This window comes from Astatotilapia calliptera, chromosome 2, assembly GCF_964374335.1.
Source record: "Astatotilapia calliptera chromosome 2, fAstCal68.1, whole genome shotgun sequence".
NCBI lineage: Eukaryota > Metazoa > Chordata > Actinopteri > Cichliformes > Cichlidae > Astatotilapia > Astatotilapia calliptera.
In genome coordinates this window covers 34,687,367-34,703,805 of record NC_137423.1, presented here as the reverse complement: position 1 = coordinate 34,703,805, position 16,439 = coordinate 34,687,367, and the positions used below count along the sequence as shown (strand labels likewise).

General features: G+C 43.6%; 2 protein-coding genes and 1 long non-coding RNA gene across 4 annotated transcripts in view; 2 read left to right on the top strand and 1 right to left on the bottom strand.

Annotated features, from left to right (window-relative positions):
• The window catches only part of fgf13a (fibroblast growth factor 13a), a 99,104-nt gene that overhangs the window by 67,516 nt on the left and 15,149 nt on the right, over positions 1 to 16,439 (bottom strand). The gene's annotated exons all lie outside the window — the stretch shown is intronic.
• Positions 1 to 16,439, top strand: part of LOC145431878 (uncharacterized) — a 29,320-nt gene that overhangs the window by 5,651 nt on the left and 7,230 nt on the right. The gene's annotated exons all lie outside the window — the stretch shown is intronic.
• LOC113007912 (uncharacterized) lies at positions 209 to 8,840 on the top strand. Its single transcript, XM_026144977.2, has 2 exons — positions 209 to 5,455; positions 6,270 to 8,840. Exon 2 carries the CDS (start codon positions 6,528 to 6,530, stop codon positions 7,842 to 7,844), a length of 1,317 nt encoding a protein of 438 aa, XP_026000762.2. The 5' UTR covers positions 209 to 5,455; positions 6,270 to 6,527; the 3' UTR covers positions 7,845 to 8,840.

Here is a 16,439-nt window from a genome sequence, read left to right as displayed (position 1 = left end):
GTAACTTCTGCAGGACACGAGTGAGTAATAGGTTTTACTGCTGTGCCAACTGGGGTCCTAAAAGTCATAATCATTTTATTATTATTAATGGAAACACTTTATTTGAATACAACATTTGGCTCTTACAGTGTAGTAAAAAGCAACTTTACATTTTTAAACGTATTCCAGTGTAACTGTAGATATAACTTTTAGGGCAAATAAAATATTAATTTTCTCTATCTTTGGCAACAACTGTAAACAGTGAACACACACAGCTCCAAGTGTCCAAAGGATCAGGGGAATACAGTCCAGAGCAGCCCAGTTTCACAGTATTTTTTTTTAACTGGTCCCATTGTATTTACTGGTATGAATGAGAATACACACACTGCAGCATATACTGCATGTGTTTGACACAGAGACAGTGGATGCCAATCACCTATTTACAGACAAGCGTGCTGTGTTACCATACTTAGAAAACACATAGAGGAGCCTATAGCCTATATTATGACCTAGATGGGAGAAAGAGGGGCAGTGAGAAGACTTAAACACTCTTCTCTGTCTGCTGTCTCAGTGGAAGTGTAGAATTTTCCTTCTCCGACACACTTAGCAACTTAATGAGGGCTTGTAGATATTGTGCTGTGGAAAAAGTATTTACCCCCTTCCCAATTTTGTACTTTTTTTGCATATTTGTTACATGTACATGTTTCATACTCAAACAAATTTTATTACTAGACACAGATAATCCAAGTAAATACAATGTGCAGGTTTTAAATTATGATTTCATTTATTAAGAGGAAAAAAAACTGGCTAAACCTACCTGGCCCTGTGTGACCCTGCCCCTCATTGTTAAGTCAATAATCACCTCATCGAGAAATTGCTTAAATAGAACCTGAATGACAAAGTGAAAGCTCTCAAAAAGCAACAAATCATGCCACGAGAAATAAAGTCGGTGACATCTATCAGTCAGGAAAGGGTTACAAATCTATTTCTACAGCTTTGGGACTACAGCAAACCATCAAGAGAGCTATTTTACACAAATGGATAAAACTTGGAACAGTGGTTAACCTTCCCAGGAGTGGCCAGCCTACTAAATGTTCTCCAAGAGCACTGACAAGTCATCCGGGAGATCGCAAAGATCCCACAACATCTAAAGAAATGCAATCCTCACGTGTTTCAATTAAGCTTCGTGCTCATGACTCAACATAACAAACAGACAAAAATGGCATCCACAGGAAAGTTTCAAGGTAAAGACCATTGATGATCAACAAAATAAACATTGAAGTTTTTGAAAGGTTTACATCCTATTACATCTGGAGTAAAGCTAATACAGCATTTTAAAAAAGAGAGCATCATACCAACAGTCAAACATAGTAGTGCTGCTTTGATGGTCCAGGGCTGCTTTACACTTGAGTTTCAGTTTGTGTTTTTGTATGTGTTTCCTTATACACGTGTGAGAAACAGAGTGGCACGTTCATCCCCCTTCAGCTGTCATCGCCACCATGACTACCTTACCAGTCACACAAGCCACAGGCCAAAAGCCTACTCATTAAAGTTAACTGGCTAACACGTGAGCCAGTGATTTAACAAAATGAAGGGCTTCACAGGAAACTGGTTGCTGCACTCAGCTCTTTTATGAAATGGGCTGAGCTGTACAAATTTCTGAGTAGCGGGGGTGATAACTGTCATAAAACGTAAAGGCAAAGTCCTCTGGAAGAACTTTTGCTTTGTAAAGTTAAAATGACCAGTGTGAGCTTAAATGGCCTGAGTAACTGGGATGGTCTGATCTGGTGTAATCTGGGCCGGGTTGTTCTGGGTCTGTCTGTTGACTGTCCCCTGCTCAGCTCTGCCAGTCTGTACCCAGAGGGCCTGTTATTTTGGGAGCTCAGCTGAGAAGAGATGACAACATCATGGACTGCTTAAGCTGCTTACATTTCCTCAAGCACTCCCAATGCACCCTGGGATCTACACTCTTGTGTTGCTACACTTACTGTTGCTCCACAAGCATTGAGTGTATGTGAGCAGGCACTGTGTTGCATTCTCAACCAAAAACCGTTCAAATCTTAACAGTTACACAGGAAGAAAAGTCCTGTTAAAAGTGATAAAGAATGATGTGCAGAGAAACATGTTGGAAGACCAAGCAATATGCAAGACATAAGAATAAGTAAAGTTTAGGATGGAAGAGACTGAAGACAGGTGGGGTTGAAGTGACGCAGAAGTGGTATGATGTAAGGTGTGCATTTGTGTTTGTAAAGGAGTTCCAGATATCAGACATAGATTAGCAATGAACGAGAGCTTAAGTTATCCATGATTTAGGAGCTTTTTTCCATAAGATGTGCAGGATTTACTATAAATGATTTCAATTAATTTACATTTTTGTATTATTAATGAAAAACTCTTATTAGATGCTTATTGCAGACTGCTTATTGGATGAACCCTAGCTGATAAGGTCTTTACTATGTAATCAAGAATCCTGTAGCTTTAAGCAATTTTATGTGATTTGTGTGTAATGACTCTTATACAGCACGGCTGCTCTCGTTTGGGTAAAATCTGTTTAAGTACTGTTTTTGATATCCTATGGGCTAGACAGAGGGGAGGTAATAGGTAAACGGGGTTCAGGCCATGAACTGTCAGAGAGCTGATATTTTAACAGCAAACATAATTCCTGTGTGCCTGGCTCAGGACTTCTCAGCTATCATTGCTCACCCTGCACTCAAACATCCAGCTCTCATCCAACGGCACAGACAAACCACCATAAAACTTCTGGCCCAGGATATTACAAGCTCATTGGCCTGGAGAGTGACATAAAATTTAATGACATGCAGTGTAAGTGTCGCTGAGGAAAGAAGAGGAGGAGTTAAACAGTATGTTACACAGAGTTCAGTGTTAACAGAGTAAGTTGGAGTGGCAGGGATAGAAGGGGAAAGAGACAGGCAAAAGGATTTAAACCTACATGTGACAAAAGCAGTCTACAAGTGCATCACTTTAATTTTAGACTGGGCTTAAGAGTTTTAAATATTTATTGAAACCTACTTGTTTTACAGTGGGGGGTTTTAAAGGTCCATATTACTTAGCTAAAATGAGATCTACTGTGTTTTTTGTTTGTTTGGGTTTTTTTTTTCTTTAAATCGTTTTTATTTCAGTTCTGGAAAGTAACCGCCATTTCTAAGTTGCAGCATTACTGTACAATAGATGCAGACCTTTATTTACAATTATCTCTGTTTTAGGGTGGCATGATGGTTCAGTGGCTGACACTGTCAGCTCACAAAAATAAGGTCCTAAATTTGAAGCCAGTTTGGATGTTTTCCCTGTGTCTGTGTCGACTCTCTTGCGGTTCTCTGGCTTTCTCCCACAATCCAAAGACATATACGGGGCTAGGTTAGGGAGCCTACATTTCTTATAGGTGTGAGTGTAGATGGTTGTCTGTCTCTATGTGTTAGCCCTGCAGACTGGCGACATGTCCACTTCTGAAGACTATCATCAGAATACAAGTAAATGAGGCAGTCAACCCTACTCAAACTCAAGGCTTGATTTTACCTGTGTGTTTTACATGTGTTTAATCCTGATCAGTTTGTGAATACTGTAGGTAGGAATGTTTGTTAACTTCCCTAGGTGCAAAGGGTTAAATTGGAGGGCAGATAGATGGCAAGATCAGTCACAGATTATCTGTCCAGACATTCATCACCAATCAGACTGCTGCTGGTGCAGACAGCTTCCTACTCCACGGCATGCTTCAAAGTAGGAGAGACAGAAAGCGAGAAAGCCTCCAGCTAGAAGAGTCACACGAAGTAACCTCACAAGACCGCATACATGGGCCTCTAGCATGCAAACTTTGAGCATACTTATATTAGCAGTCACGCAGCTTGTACAGAAAGGGTAAACCACCATATGGTGCTACTCACATGCAAACATAATTTAATCTTGTGCCTTATGTTGGTTTTCTTCTGCATTCCTTCATAACTACGTTTATAATTTACTGCTTTTAAACTGGAACTCATTTCAAAAAGTCTGTTTCTCACCCTGTGCTGCTTGGCTTCATTTCTGGGAAACTGAGAAATGATGCTGTGCCTAGATTATTTTGCATGTTTACAAACTGTCACTTAATTGATGCTAAAATATTCACACTACACAACATGCATTGATATAATATGCATACAGACATTGACAGAATCTCCTCATATGATTATAGAGTCTGACATGCACGCTGCCCCACGGTATTCTCTGTAATGTCTGCAAACCAAGCTTAAATTACTTGTCTTGCTCCAAGTTGTGTATTAGATGACATGAAGGAACATGAGACCTCTCAACAGTCTCAACATTGCTCAGATACAGCAGATGGTGGAGTAATTATTTCTATACTGGCTTACACAACCTCTGCCTCCAAGGGTTTGCTTTTACATACTCTGAAGTAAGGGTTCAATCTCTAAGCTTTCAAAATAAAATCTGGAACCTCAGTTTTCACCATCCCCATCTGTAGGAAATAAACTTGGTGTGCACACAGGCCAATAAACTATAACAAAAGCTGACAAAAATTTATTGTATCTGGCCATGATCAGTGTTCTTAACAGCTCCCTGCAGACTTGTAAGTTGGCAGGATGCAGTTTCACCTTTATGAAAAACTGCAAATAAAGCAACATTCAGTGTATTAAATTCAAAGTTCAAAGTGTGAACAAAATTATAAAAACATACACTGCTTTAATGAATGTCTGCCATTGTCGGGTCATTTTTCTTCCACCTTTCTGTTTTCCGTGACTCTTCAATCAGTAGACAGGGTGCCATGACACAACTACTTATTAGTAAGAAGCAGTGGGCAGGCAGAGATCGCTTTGCAAAGACAAACAACTTAATTAGTGGCGGCACAGCTTTAATAAGTTCAGCTCAAAATAGTTTGGAAAAGCTGGTGAAAAAACAGCACTGTAATTATGACTGTGCTTTGATTCCCAATTTATAGGGGAGGCCACAATTACTGTGTTTGTGGAGCTTTCCGTGTATTGTTGGTATTCTCCTGAATGTGTGGTCAACAAGTGTGTGTGATGTAAGAACTCACTGTTAAGAAGTTTTCAGTTATGTGAAGCTCATCTGTCTGGGAAAAGCCAGAACAAGCCTGCAAATGTAAAGTCCTTTCCGCAAAGAACACTTGGATTTTATCTTCTTGTGGCACACCCAAAATGCATGGCCACTTTTGTGTTAATCATTTAATTTAATTTATTTAATTTGTTTATCAGTTATTTTCTGTGGCTATTAATATCCAAAATGACTTTGACAACATGACCAACCTAACCAGTGCATTATTTTGTCACATAAACTGTATAGAAGGTACAAAGAAATGGAGCAACACCCCAGGTGGAACTATTATTCCAAGACAGGTGCAACCCGGTTGCTTTAGGGGGATGGACTTCCGCCCACGAGTCAGATGCAAGCTGAGAGGCAAACCGAGTGCACTGTCTTCATTGCTCCTGAACTTTACCTGTGTTTGCAGGTTGGTACCTGGTAAAGAAATACTACCACTGTTTGTACATAACAATGTTTTATCTCCATGTTAACTTGTGAAGAAGTAGAACAGTACCTGTAACACTTATGGGCACTGCCGCGCGGTCGACTCGCATCAGTGTGAGACAGCAGCGTCAGGCTGCGCAGGCCGCTAGCAGAAACGGCGCGGTAATGTTTTGTATTGTGGGTCGTTAGCGCCCAGAGCATTGTCTTGTAGGAAGGTCATTCATATCGATTTATTTTCTTTTCATTATGAAGGTTGGTACTCCCGCACACTTTACTATTTTATATAAAGCTTATGATACAAAGATGTTTTATTGTTAAGTGTCATTGAGGTTTGAAAAGTATATAGCTGTTTAATATGTGAGTGTTAATGACATGTGAAGTAGAAAGAAGTTGTCCATGTTATGCAAAAGTGAATTTCATCCTCAGTGTGCTGTAAATGTGTGTCTAATTCTGCTCAATTTCAGTATTCAGAATCTGTACAGTCGTATATTGCTGTAAATTCATTGTAGATTACAGTGGCTTCCAACTGCTTAAGTAAGAGCAGGTGTGTACTTTTGTTTTGCTTAGACTGAGCGATCGCATGAAGTACATGTAAAATAGTGGAACGTGTAGAGTGTGAATTCATTTATTTTTCTACTTGTGACTTTGGGGAAATGGACAGATATGGACACTGGGACTGAAAAAGTCATGCACACGTGGATATTGTTAATGCTGTTCATGTTTGTTGAAACTTGAATAAGAGATGCAAGCTGAGAGGCAAACCGAGTGCACTGTCTTCATTGCTCCTGTGTTTGCAGGGATTTCTTCTTTGTTATTGTGGCACCATTCCTGGGGCCCGTAACAAATTGTGGGGGCTCGTCCGGGATCCACTTCCTGTTGAGTCTTCTAAGGAAGAGGGTCCAGAGATACTAGAACCAGAAAGTCAACGTGAGATGGCATCGCTGTAGCTGAGACGACAGCTGGTGGGTGTCCACAAAGAGAAGTCAAGATCTGTACGAGGGTCTTCACTCCACCAACGGAACTGCACCTCTGTGTCTCATTAGTCGAAGCTCATCATGGCAGCAGCGCGCAAGGAGCTGGTTTGGAGCATCAAAAAGAACTTGTATAAGCTTTCAGGTGCAGAAGCCTATCAGCTCGCAAGGGACCTGGTCACAGACAGCCAGAGTAGTGAATTAGAGTCCACTGATGAAGAAGGTTGTGTGGATTGCATTATCAACTATATGCAGTCAGATGCTTTGTTAAATTCTGAGGATGAGGGAATGAGTCAGTTGCTGGTGCTAAATGATCTTGTATGCAGTATGGTTGAAAATCGTGGCCTATTGAACACTGCTAATGGGGTGGCGCAGCCACTGGAGTCACCAGTTGTTAGTGCTAAGACAGTCGAGCGCACTACAGTGACACATGCTACCTTAGGCCAGTTACCACCAGTTACTAACACTCAACAGCATACCACCCTCTTACTTTACATCCCCAGAGAGCCTACAACATCACAGCAGACTGACTTTGGTGCACAGGCTCGCACCACCAATCTGAGTCCAACCCAGCCTAAAATCATAAATGATGAGCGGGGTGGAGAGCCACAGCATTTTAGAAATGCAAGTAACACACATCCTAGTGGGGCACACAGTATAGGTGACCCAGGAACACATGCAGCAATACCTCACCCCTCATCACATGTAACCACTGAGAGAATGGTTTCCTTAAAGGACCTCTCTTACCTCCAACGGAGGGAATTTAAGGTACATGGTGGCCAGATTGGGGACCACAATGCTGACATAACTTATAGCAGCATGTGTAAACAGATAGATGAAGGCATTAGAGAGGGTTTCACAGAGACTGAGGTTATCCGGGGTGTACTGAGAATTGTAAAGCCAGGTGTCTTCAAGGATATGCTCATCAACAAAGATGAAATCACTGTGAATGAACTCAAGGGCTTTCTCAGATCACATCTGGGTGAAAAGGCCAGCACTGAATTGTTCCAAGAGCTTATGTGTGCAAGACAGAGTGAACAAGAAACCCCACAACAGTTCTTGTACCGCATGATTGGACTCAAACAGAAGATCCTGTTCCAATCAAAACAGGTCAGTACAGACATTCGTTATGAACCCAAAACTATTCAGGAAGTCTTTCTTCACAGTATCCACCAAGGCCTGGGCACAAAACATACTGACATCAGACAGCAACTAAGGCCACTCCTTTCAAACAGCAACGTCACTGATGAGGAGATTCTCAGACAGGTTATGAAGATGATTAGCGATGAAAATGAACACCAGCGTAGGTTAGGTCATGCCCCCCGTCAAAAAACAACACATACACATAGTGTCCAGGGGCCTGTTCTTCGTACGTCGCTTACTACATCCAAGATCAAATGACACATCCAAGACCAAACCATCGCGCTAACCGTGAGCTCGCTAATCCGGTTCCCCGAACACACCTGCTGTTGACGATTAGTACAGCTGGACGCAGTAATGTGACATCACTGGGTGTCGTAAAAGGGGCTACGCATCGATAGTAGAAACATTGATCGGCAACCCGCTGATTGGTCGGCGAAAATGTCGAAGGGGCGTGCACGGTATTTTCCGGCAGCAGAGCAAGAACTCTTGAGTGCGGGATTTCAGGAGTTTCAGAGTTTAATTAAAACGCAAGAGAACACTGCAAAGGCTGCAAAAGCAAGGAGAGAGGGGCTGGCAGAAAGTTGCTGACAAATCAAACTCGTAGGTAATTTAATAATAATAATAATAATGGATTGGGTTTATATAGCGCTTTCCAAGGCACCCAAAGCGCTGTACGATACCACTATTCATTCACTCCCACATTCACACACTGGTGGAGGCAGCTACGGTTGTAGCCAGGCTGCCATATCGCGCCATCGGCCCCTCTGGCCAACACCAGTAGGCGGTAGGGTAGATCTATCATATGACACTATATTGTCCAATATCATATGGCATTATATTATATTATAATATGTTATATTATATCCCCTTTCACATTAGAGCCACAACAGGACCCACAAGAACATGGGAACAAGTAAAAGTGGAATACAGGAGTATTCTACAGAATGGTAATATTTATCTCTTAGATTGCTTTTCGTCTCTTGGCAAGGTAATACTGGCCTGTAATACAATGGGTTGGTCGCGTATACGGACAGGACATGGCTGCGACAGGCTTCCCAAATCCACCTTCGCTTTTATAGCCGTGGTCTCTCATCTTGATTACACGAAGTAATTTACAATTACTACTCTGAAATATGAATTACATCTGTAATAATCACATACATGTAATAGAATGTTAATAGTACATTTCCCTTTTTTAGAAAATGACCTGTATGTATCTGTGTGACATCAATAAAAGGATCAAGTGCTGCATTATCTTTAGTTACATTGATGTTATTTATTTATGGTGAAACAGTGGTGGAATATCGCTGTTGCTTTCGTATAAATGAAGCGGACATACCTGCGTGGCCGCGATCTAATCCTGTTTACATAAAGTAAACCTGCTCCCGAGCAGGTTTACGCTTACGGCTCTGTTGCTATGACAGCAAGTCCCGGATGAGCTTCGGGGAACCGAACGATCCAGGATCACGCGAAATCGTCAACAATCTAATCCAGCTAACTTACTTAGCGAGGTACGAAGAACAGGCCCCAGGTGGAAGGAGGGGATGTGAGTGCAAACAGTGGGGATAATGATGCGATCCAACAGCTTAGTGCACAAGTAGAGGCTTTGACTAACATGGTTGCGACTTTAATGGGCCAACAAGCGGCAGCTATTCATACAACCCAATCAAAGACTGCACCTTTCTAAACGCCAGGCCAGGACCAATTCCATGGCACCCAACCTCTTGTTAACCAGGCACTCACTCCTCCACCAAGTCAACCTTCAGCTGCAAGGAGAGGTAAAATACCCAGCTGCACCAAATGTATGCAGCAAGGCTCAGAAAACTGTAATCACTGCTTTGTGTGTGGGGATGCCGGGCATAGGGCAATTGGCTGTTTAAAACGAACCAACCAGCCGGGAAACGGGAGCCGGTCTCTGTTGAGGGACAGACAGAGACCATCCCAAATCCCCAGTCCCACTCAGTAATGCCCACTAGCAAACTGAGACGTCTGAAGGGAAAGGGAAAAAAACGCTGCAAAGAAGAAAGCCAGCCCTCCCCACTGAAAAGCCAAGCAGTTACTGACAGTACAGCCCGAACAGTGCCATTGATTGGTAAAAAGAGCCTACTAAATTGTTTTGTCAACGGCTATGCTGTGACAGTACTATTTGATACTGGCTCACAAGTGAGCATCATTGATAGATCCTGGAAGGAGACGTTCATTCCCCAATATGCAGTGAGGCCCTTACAAGAACTTCTTGATCCTGGGGAAAGCCTTGACCTGTGTGCAGCAAATGGACAGCCAATCCCATATGATGGGTGGGTGGAGCTAACAGTTAATCTCCCGGGGAACACCGATCCCAACCTTACAATGGAAGTACCCTTCCTAATCAGCCAGCTCCCCCTCCCCCAGCCACTACTGGGAGCCAATGTCCTCCAAGGGATGATTAATAGTCATAAGTGTGATGCAGATGCACACACTATGATCCTCAGCCTTCTCCGCAAAGCCCTAGGAGTGGAGGAAGAACAGGCAAGAGCCATGGTCAACTTTATCAATCTGCAGAAAGAGTCAAACCACAGTATAACCACCATTAGGGTAGGGAAGGAAAATGTTTATGTTCCACCTGGTAAAACGGTAAATGTGCGATGTAAAGTACCATCTACCTTTGACATTTCCAACCCTGTTGTCCTGTATGAGCCACTAGAGGATAGCGCCACGCTAGAGCAGCTGAGTGTGGGGGAAGGATTGTTGGAAATCAGTAACACCAAACAACCATTTGTTAGAGTGCCAATTTCCAACCACACAAACCAAGTAATCACTCTGCCAAAGAGGTCCCAACTTGGCTCCATCCAACATGTTGCCAAAGTTCTGGAGCCAGGCGAACAGGACGTTGGAGATGGGGGTCCAACACAAGCTTGTGTATTGAAGGCTGAAGTTAATGTGGCCTCTCCTGGCACTCCCCTTGCTGACCTGTGGCGACCACCGGTTGACCTCAGTCACCTTAGTTCAGAACAGCAGAGAATAGTCGAGAAAATGTTGAATGAGGAATCAGCTGCTTTTGCACGGGACGGCAGTGACATTGGATGTATACCCTCTCTCCAAATGTCAGTTAGACTCAAAGATGACACCCCAGTCCAAAAGGCTTATGCGTCAGTCCCAAAGCCATTGTACAGGGAGGTTAAAGAATATATACAGGAGCTGCTTGTGAAGGGGTGGATTGTAAAATCACACTCGCCATATGCTGCCCCTATTGTTTGTGTGAGAAAGAAAGACGGATCATTGCGCCTGTGCATTGATTACCGGCTTCTCAACAAAAAGACTGTGCCAGATCGGCACCCCCTCCCCCGCATACAGGACCTGATTGACTCACTCGGAGGCTACAGGTGGTTTTCCATCCTAGATCAGGGCAAGGCTTACCACCAAGGCTTTATCGCGGAGGGGTCCAGGCACCTGACTGCATTCACCACCCCATGGGGCTTATATGAGTGGGTCAGGATCCCGTTTGGCCTTTCTAATGCACCAGCAGCCTTCCAAAGAAGCATGGAGGAAATGTTGGACACACTCAGGGATGAGTGTTGCATCCCTTATCTGGATGATGTGCTATGTTTCTCCAGGTCCTTTGAGGAACATGTTGAGGTCTTGCGGCGTGTACTTCAAGCTCTGCAACGCCATGGAGTTAAGCTCCGCCCTGAGAAATGTGAGCTACTTCGCAAAGAGGTCAGGTATGTAGGCCGCCTGGTGTCGGCAGATGGAGTGAGGATAGACCCAAAGGACCTAGAGGCAGTACAGGCGCTAAAGCAAAAAGCCCCTCAAACAGTCGGTGATGTCAGGCGGCTACTGGGTTTTCTGAGCTACTACCGGACTTATGTGCAGGACTTCTCCCGCATAGCCAGGCCGCTTTATGAATTGCTCAAGACAAACCCCAGCCCACCTCTAACTAACCTTGTAAGAGAAAAGGGGAAGGGGCCGCAGAACAGAATTGCCACCTCCATAGTGGGAAACTGGAGTTTCTGGCCTTGAAATGGGCAGTATGTGAAAAATTTGTCGACTACCTGTACTATGCGCCCCATTTCACGGTCTTCACGGACAACAACCCCCTGACCTACATTATGAGCACAGCCAAGCTCAATGCTGTGGGTCATCGCTGGGTGGGGCAGCTTGCCGATTTCCATTTTGAAATCAGGTATCGGCCAGGCAAACAGAACATTGATGCAGACACGCTTTCGCGCTGTCCACTTGATATCAGTGTTTTTATGGATCAGTGCTCAGAAAGACTACCAGAAGAGGCAGTGTGTGCCACCTGGGAGGGAACTAGGACTGCAGAAAAAGGGGATGTAGCATGGGTGGCAGCCCTCAACATAACATCACAACACCAGACACATGCAGACACTGGAACATTTCCAGTCATCAGCTGCAAAGAGCTCTCAGATGAGCAGCGGAAAGATCCTGTTATCAGAAAAATGTTAAGAGTTAAAGGAGAATAACAGAGATCTAACTGATGAGGTTCGTAGAACATTGGACAAGTCCACAAGGAAATTGTCACGAGAATGGAGTAGGCTGCAGGTGGAAAATGGCTTACTCTATAGGAAGACTCCCAGCCGAAAGCAGTTAGTCCTGCCTGCCATCTACAAACAAACTGTCCTCTCACACCTCCATGACAACATGGGACATGTTGGTGTGGAAAGAGTCCTTAGCCTAGTAAGAGATCGCTTTTATTGGCCCTTTATGAAGAGAGAGGTTGAGGAATATATCACCAGACGATGTCGTTGCATTAAGCAAAAAAAGCCAGCCTTACCTGACAGGGCACCTATGGGGAGCCTTACATCGAGCTCGCCCCTAGAGCTCGTATGCATTGACTTTCTGCACCTTGAGACCAGCCGGGGTGGGTACGAATACATACTGGTTGTAGTCAACCACTTCACCAGATTCACACAAGCATACCCCACTAAAAACAAGGCTGGAAAGACAGCTGCGGAGCGAATCTTCGGTTTGGCTATCCAGCTAAGCTTCACCATGATCAGGGCCGGGAGTTTGAGAATGAGTTGTTTAGGGCTCTCAGACAACTGGCCGGTGTAAACCATTCTAGGACTTCCCCATACCATCCACAGGGCAACCCTGCAGAGAGGTTCAATCGGACTCTGCTACAAATGCTCAGGACGTTGGGCGAGAAAGAGAGAGAGAACTGGAAAGATCACCTGTCTCACGTTGTGCACGCATACAACTGCACCAAACATGAGTCCACTGGGTTTTCTCCATATTACCTCCTTTATGGTCGCCATCCACGTCTCCCCGTCGATCTCCTCTTTGGGTTGGTAGCTGAGGACGAGGCCGACACTCCAAGTGGATATGCAAAACGATGGAAAGAGAAAATGATCGAAGCGTACAAGATAGCCAGCACGAACAGCCAACATTCGAGTGCCAAAGGCAAGCACTATTATGACAAACGGAACAGGGGTGTAACCCTACAACCAGGTGACAGGGTTCTTGTTCGCAACGTTGCAGAAAGGGGAGGTCCATGCAAACTGAAACCCTATTGGGAGAAAACTATCTACATTGTCAGAGAGCAGGTTGGTGACAACCCAGTTTATAAGGTCAGCCCTGAAAACAGAGGTCACCATACTCGCACCCTCCACAGAAATTTGTTGCTTCAAGTTAATGATCTACCAGCAGACATTACAGATGATCGCATGCCTGATAGACCGCCAAGGGCAAAAGGAAAGTCAAATCAGCCACGGGAAACGGTCGACCAAATAGAGGCTGGTGATGTAAGTGGATCTGAAACGGATGAGGAGGCACCTTGTTACTGGCTGCGGGTACCCAGAGAATCATTAAGGACCAATCGGGACATTCCTAATCAGGTCCCAGTGAGCGGGTCATTGGTTAGTCCTGAGACACCTGGTGACATGCAGGGTGGCGATGCTCCTATGGGATCAGAGTTTGACCGAGTGAGTGTAGGAGAGATGGAGCAGGAGAGAGAGAATGACATTTCGCCCCCTGTGGAGGAACCAGAGTTTGGCGAAGAGCAGCTGGCGCCCCAGACCAATGACTCCAGTGAAAACACTCAAGGGTCTCAACCTGAACCTCAGCCCGTACTAAGGAGATCTACAAGGCAGAGGAGACCTGGCCAGATACTGACCTATTCTTCCCTTGGCCAACCAACGTATCAGCCACGTCTTGCTGTTAGTTCTGTGGGTGTACAGCCAGTGTTCTATATGCACCAGTGTCCACAATCGTACTGGCATTCAGTCCAACCCATCCATATTATGCCTGGTGTACACTCCGCTGTCACTTACCCGATCTGCTGCTGAGTTTAAGACGGGCATAGGACCTTGGGTACATATAGTGTTGGGTATTCAGAAAATGTAGAAAATCATTGCACACCCATATGTATTTGTAATTTGTGAGTATATTGAGTGAAGAGTTAAAGTTTGATTCAGAGTTAATGGAAGTTTACACTGTTAATTGCAAGTGTCGGGAGCCACTTTTGGTTTGTAGGGGAGTGTGTGGCACACCCAAAATGCATGGCCACTTTTGTGTTAATCATTTAATTTAATTTATTTAATTTGTTTATCAGTTATTTTCTGTGGCTATTAATATCCAAAATGACTTTGACAACATGACCAACCTAACCAGTGCATTATTTTGTTACATAAACTGTATAGAAGGTACAAAGAAATGGAGCAACACCCCAGGTGGAACTATTATTCCAAGACAGGTGCAACCCGGTTGCTTTAGGGGGATGGACTTCCGCCCACGAGTCAGATGCAAGCTGAGAGGCAAACCGAGTGCACTGTCTTCATTGCTCCTGAACTTTACCTGTGTTTGCAGGTTGGTACCTGGTAAAGAAATACTACCACTGTTTGTACATAACAATGTTTTATCTCCATGTTAACTTGTGAAGAAGTAGAACAGTACCTGTAACACTTATGGGCACTGCCGCGCGGTCGACTCGCATCAGTGTGAGACAGCGGCGTCAGGCTGCGCAGGCCGCTAGCAGAAACGGCGCGGTAATGTTTTGTATTGTGGGTCGTTAGCGCCCAGAGCATTGTCTTGTAGGAAGGTCATTCATATCGATTTATTTTCTTTTCATTATGAAGGTTGGTACTCCCGCACACTTTACTATTTTATATAAACCTTTGATACAAAGATGTTTTATTGTTAAGTGTCATTGAGGTTTGAAAAGTATATAGCTGTTTAATATGTGAGTGTTAATGACATGTGAAGTAGAAAGAAGTTGTCCATGTTATGCAAAAGTGAATTTCATCCTCAGTGTGCTGTAAATGTGTGTCTAATTCTGCTCAATTTCAGTATTCAGAATCTGTACAGTCGTATATTGCTGTAAATTCATTGTAGATTACAGTGGCTTCCAACTGCTTAAGTAAGAGCAGGTGTGTACTTTTGTTTTGCTTAGACTGAGCAATCGCATGAAGTACATGTAAAATAGTGGAACGTGTAGAGTGTGAATTCATTTATTTTTCTACTTGTGACTTTGGGGAAATGGACAGATATGGACACTGGGACTGAAAAAGTCATGCACACGTGGATATTGTTAATGCTGTTCATGTTTGTTGAAACTTGAATAAGAGATGCAAGCTGAGAGGCAAACCGAGTGCACTTGCTCCTGAACTTTACCTGTGTTTGCAGGGATTTCTTCTTTGTTATTGTGGCACCATTCCTGGGGCCCGTAAGAAATCCCTGCAAACACAGGTAAAGTTCAGGAGCAATGAAGACAGTGCACTCGGTTTGCCTCTCAGCTTGCATCTGACTCGTGGGCGGAAGTCCATCCCCCTAAAGCAACCGGGTTGCACCTGTCTTGGAATAATAGTTCCACCTGGGGTGTTGCTCCATTTCTTTGTACCTTCTATACAGTTTATGTGACAAAATAATGCACTGGTTAGGTTGGTCATGTTGTCAAAGTCATTTTGGATATTAATAGCCACAGAAAATAACTGATAAACAAATTAAATAAATTAAATTAAATGATTAACACAAAAGTGGCCATGCATTTTGGGTGTGCCACATTCTTCAGTGTGCAAGACTAAAGTTAGAATTGTGGTCCTCAATTTCATCCCGGTAAAGTCTACAACGTAGTCGTCTACGTCATTTTTTGCACTGTATTACGCTCGTGTGCTCGTGTATCTGCCCTGCTCTGCCAGCACGACAGAAACTGAGCTGATCATGTTGAAATTGGAGCTAATAAATAATGAACAACTGAAATGCAGGAAAAAAAAGGACTTCAGAACAGACTGAATCTATACATAGATTGTATGAAGCATGAAAATGAGAAAACATACTCTACATTGGGAGAACATTTCATATTGCATTAGCATTATCAGCAAGCTAAATACAATAGCAGCCTATTGGATTTTAATAGAGGTACCCCAGCCATGTGATAATTAATCCACTGCACTGTGTTTACGCTGCATAATACTACCATGTCTCATGTTGCACGTCATGCTACAGTGTAGTATAAGCATGTGTGTGTATTTCTGTGTGTGTTCACATTCCATCTGTAAGGTGTATTGAAAGAATTTTGCTTTGCCTTCAGTACACACTCAGCTTTTTATCTGTCTAAAAATGTGCTACAAAGAAGAGCAAATAGAGAGATGATTAAATAAAACACTTCTGCACTGCTACACAGCTGCTCACACATGCAAATATATACGCATCCCACTAGGGTTTTTAGTCTTATTCAGAGCAGGATGAGAAGTGCCGGAGCAGCAGTCATCAACTGCACAAGGATAAATTCCACTTTTTTCATCATTCAACTCTCTCTTCGGTATAAACTGTGGATCGCTAGGGCCAGGTTTAGGCAGGGCAAATTTGCACCGCTTCCTTTATTCAATTTGTGCTACCAATCTGTGGGTAATTTGT

What these genes read in the sequence shown, in the direction of transcription:
- LOC113007912 (XM_026144977.2), top strand. Translation starts at nt 6,528, where the DNA reads ATGGCAGCAGCGCGCAAGGAGCTGGTTTGGAGCATCAAAAAGAACTTG.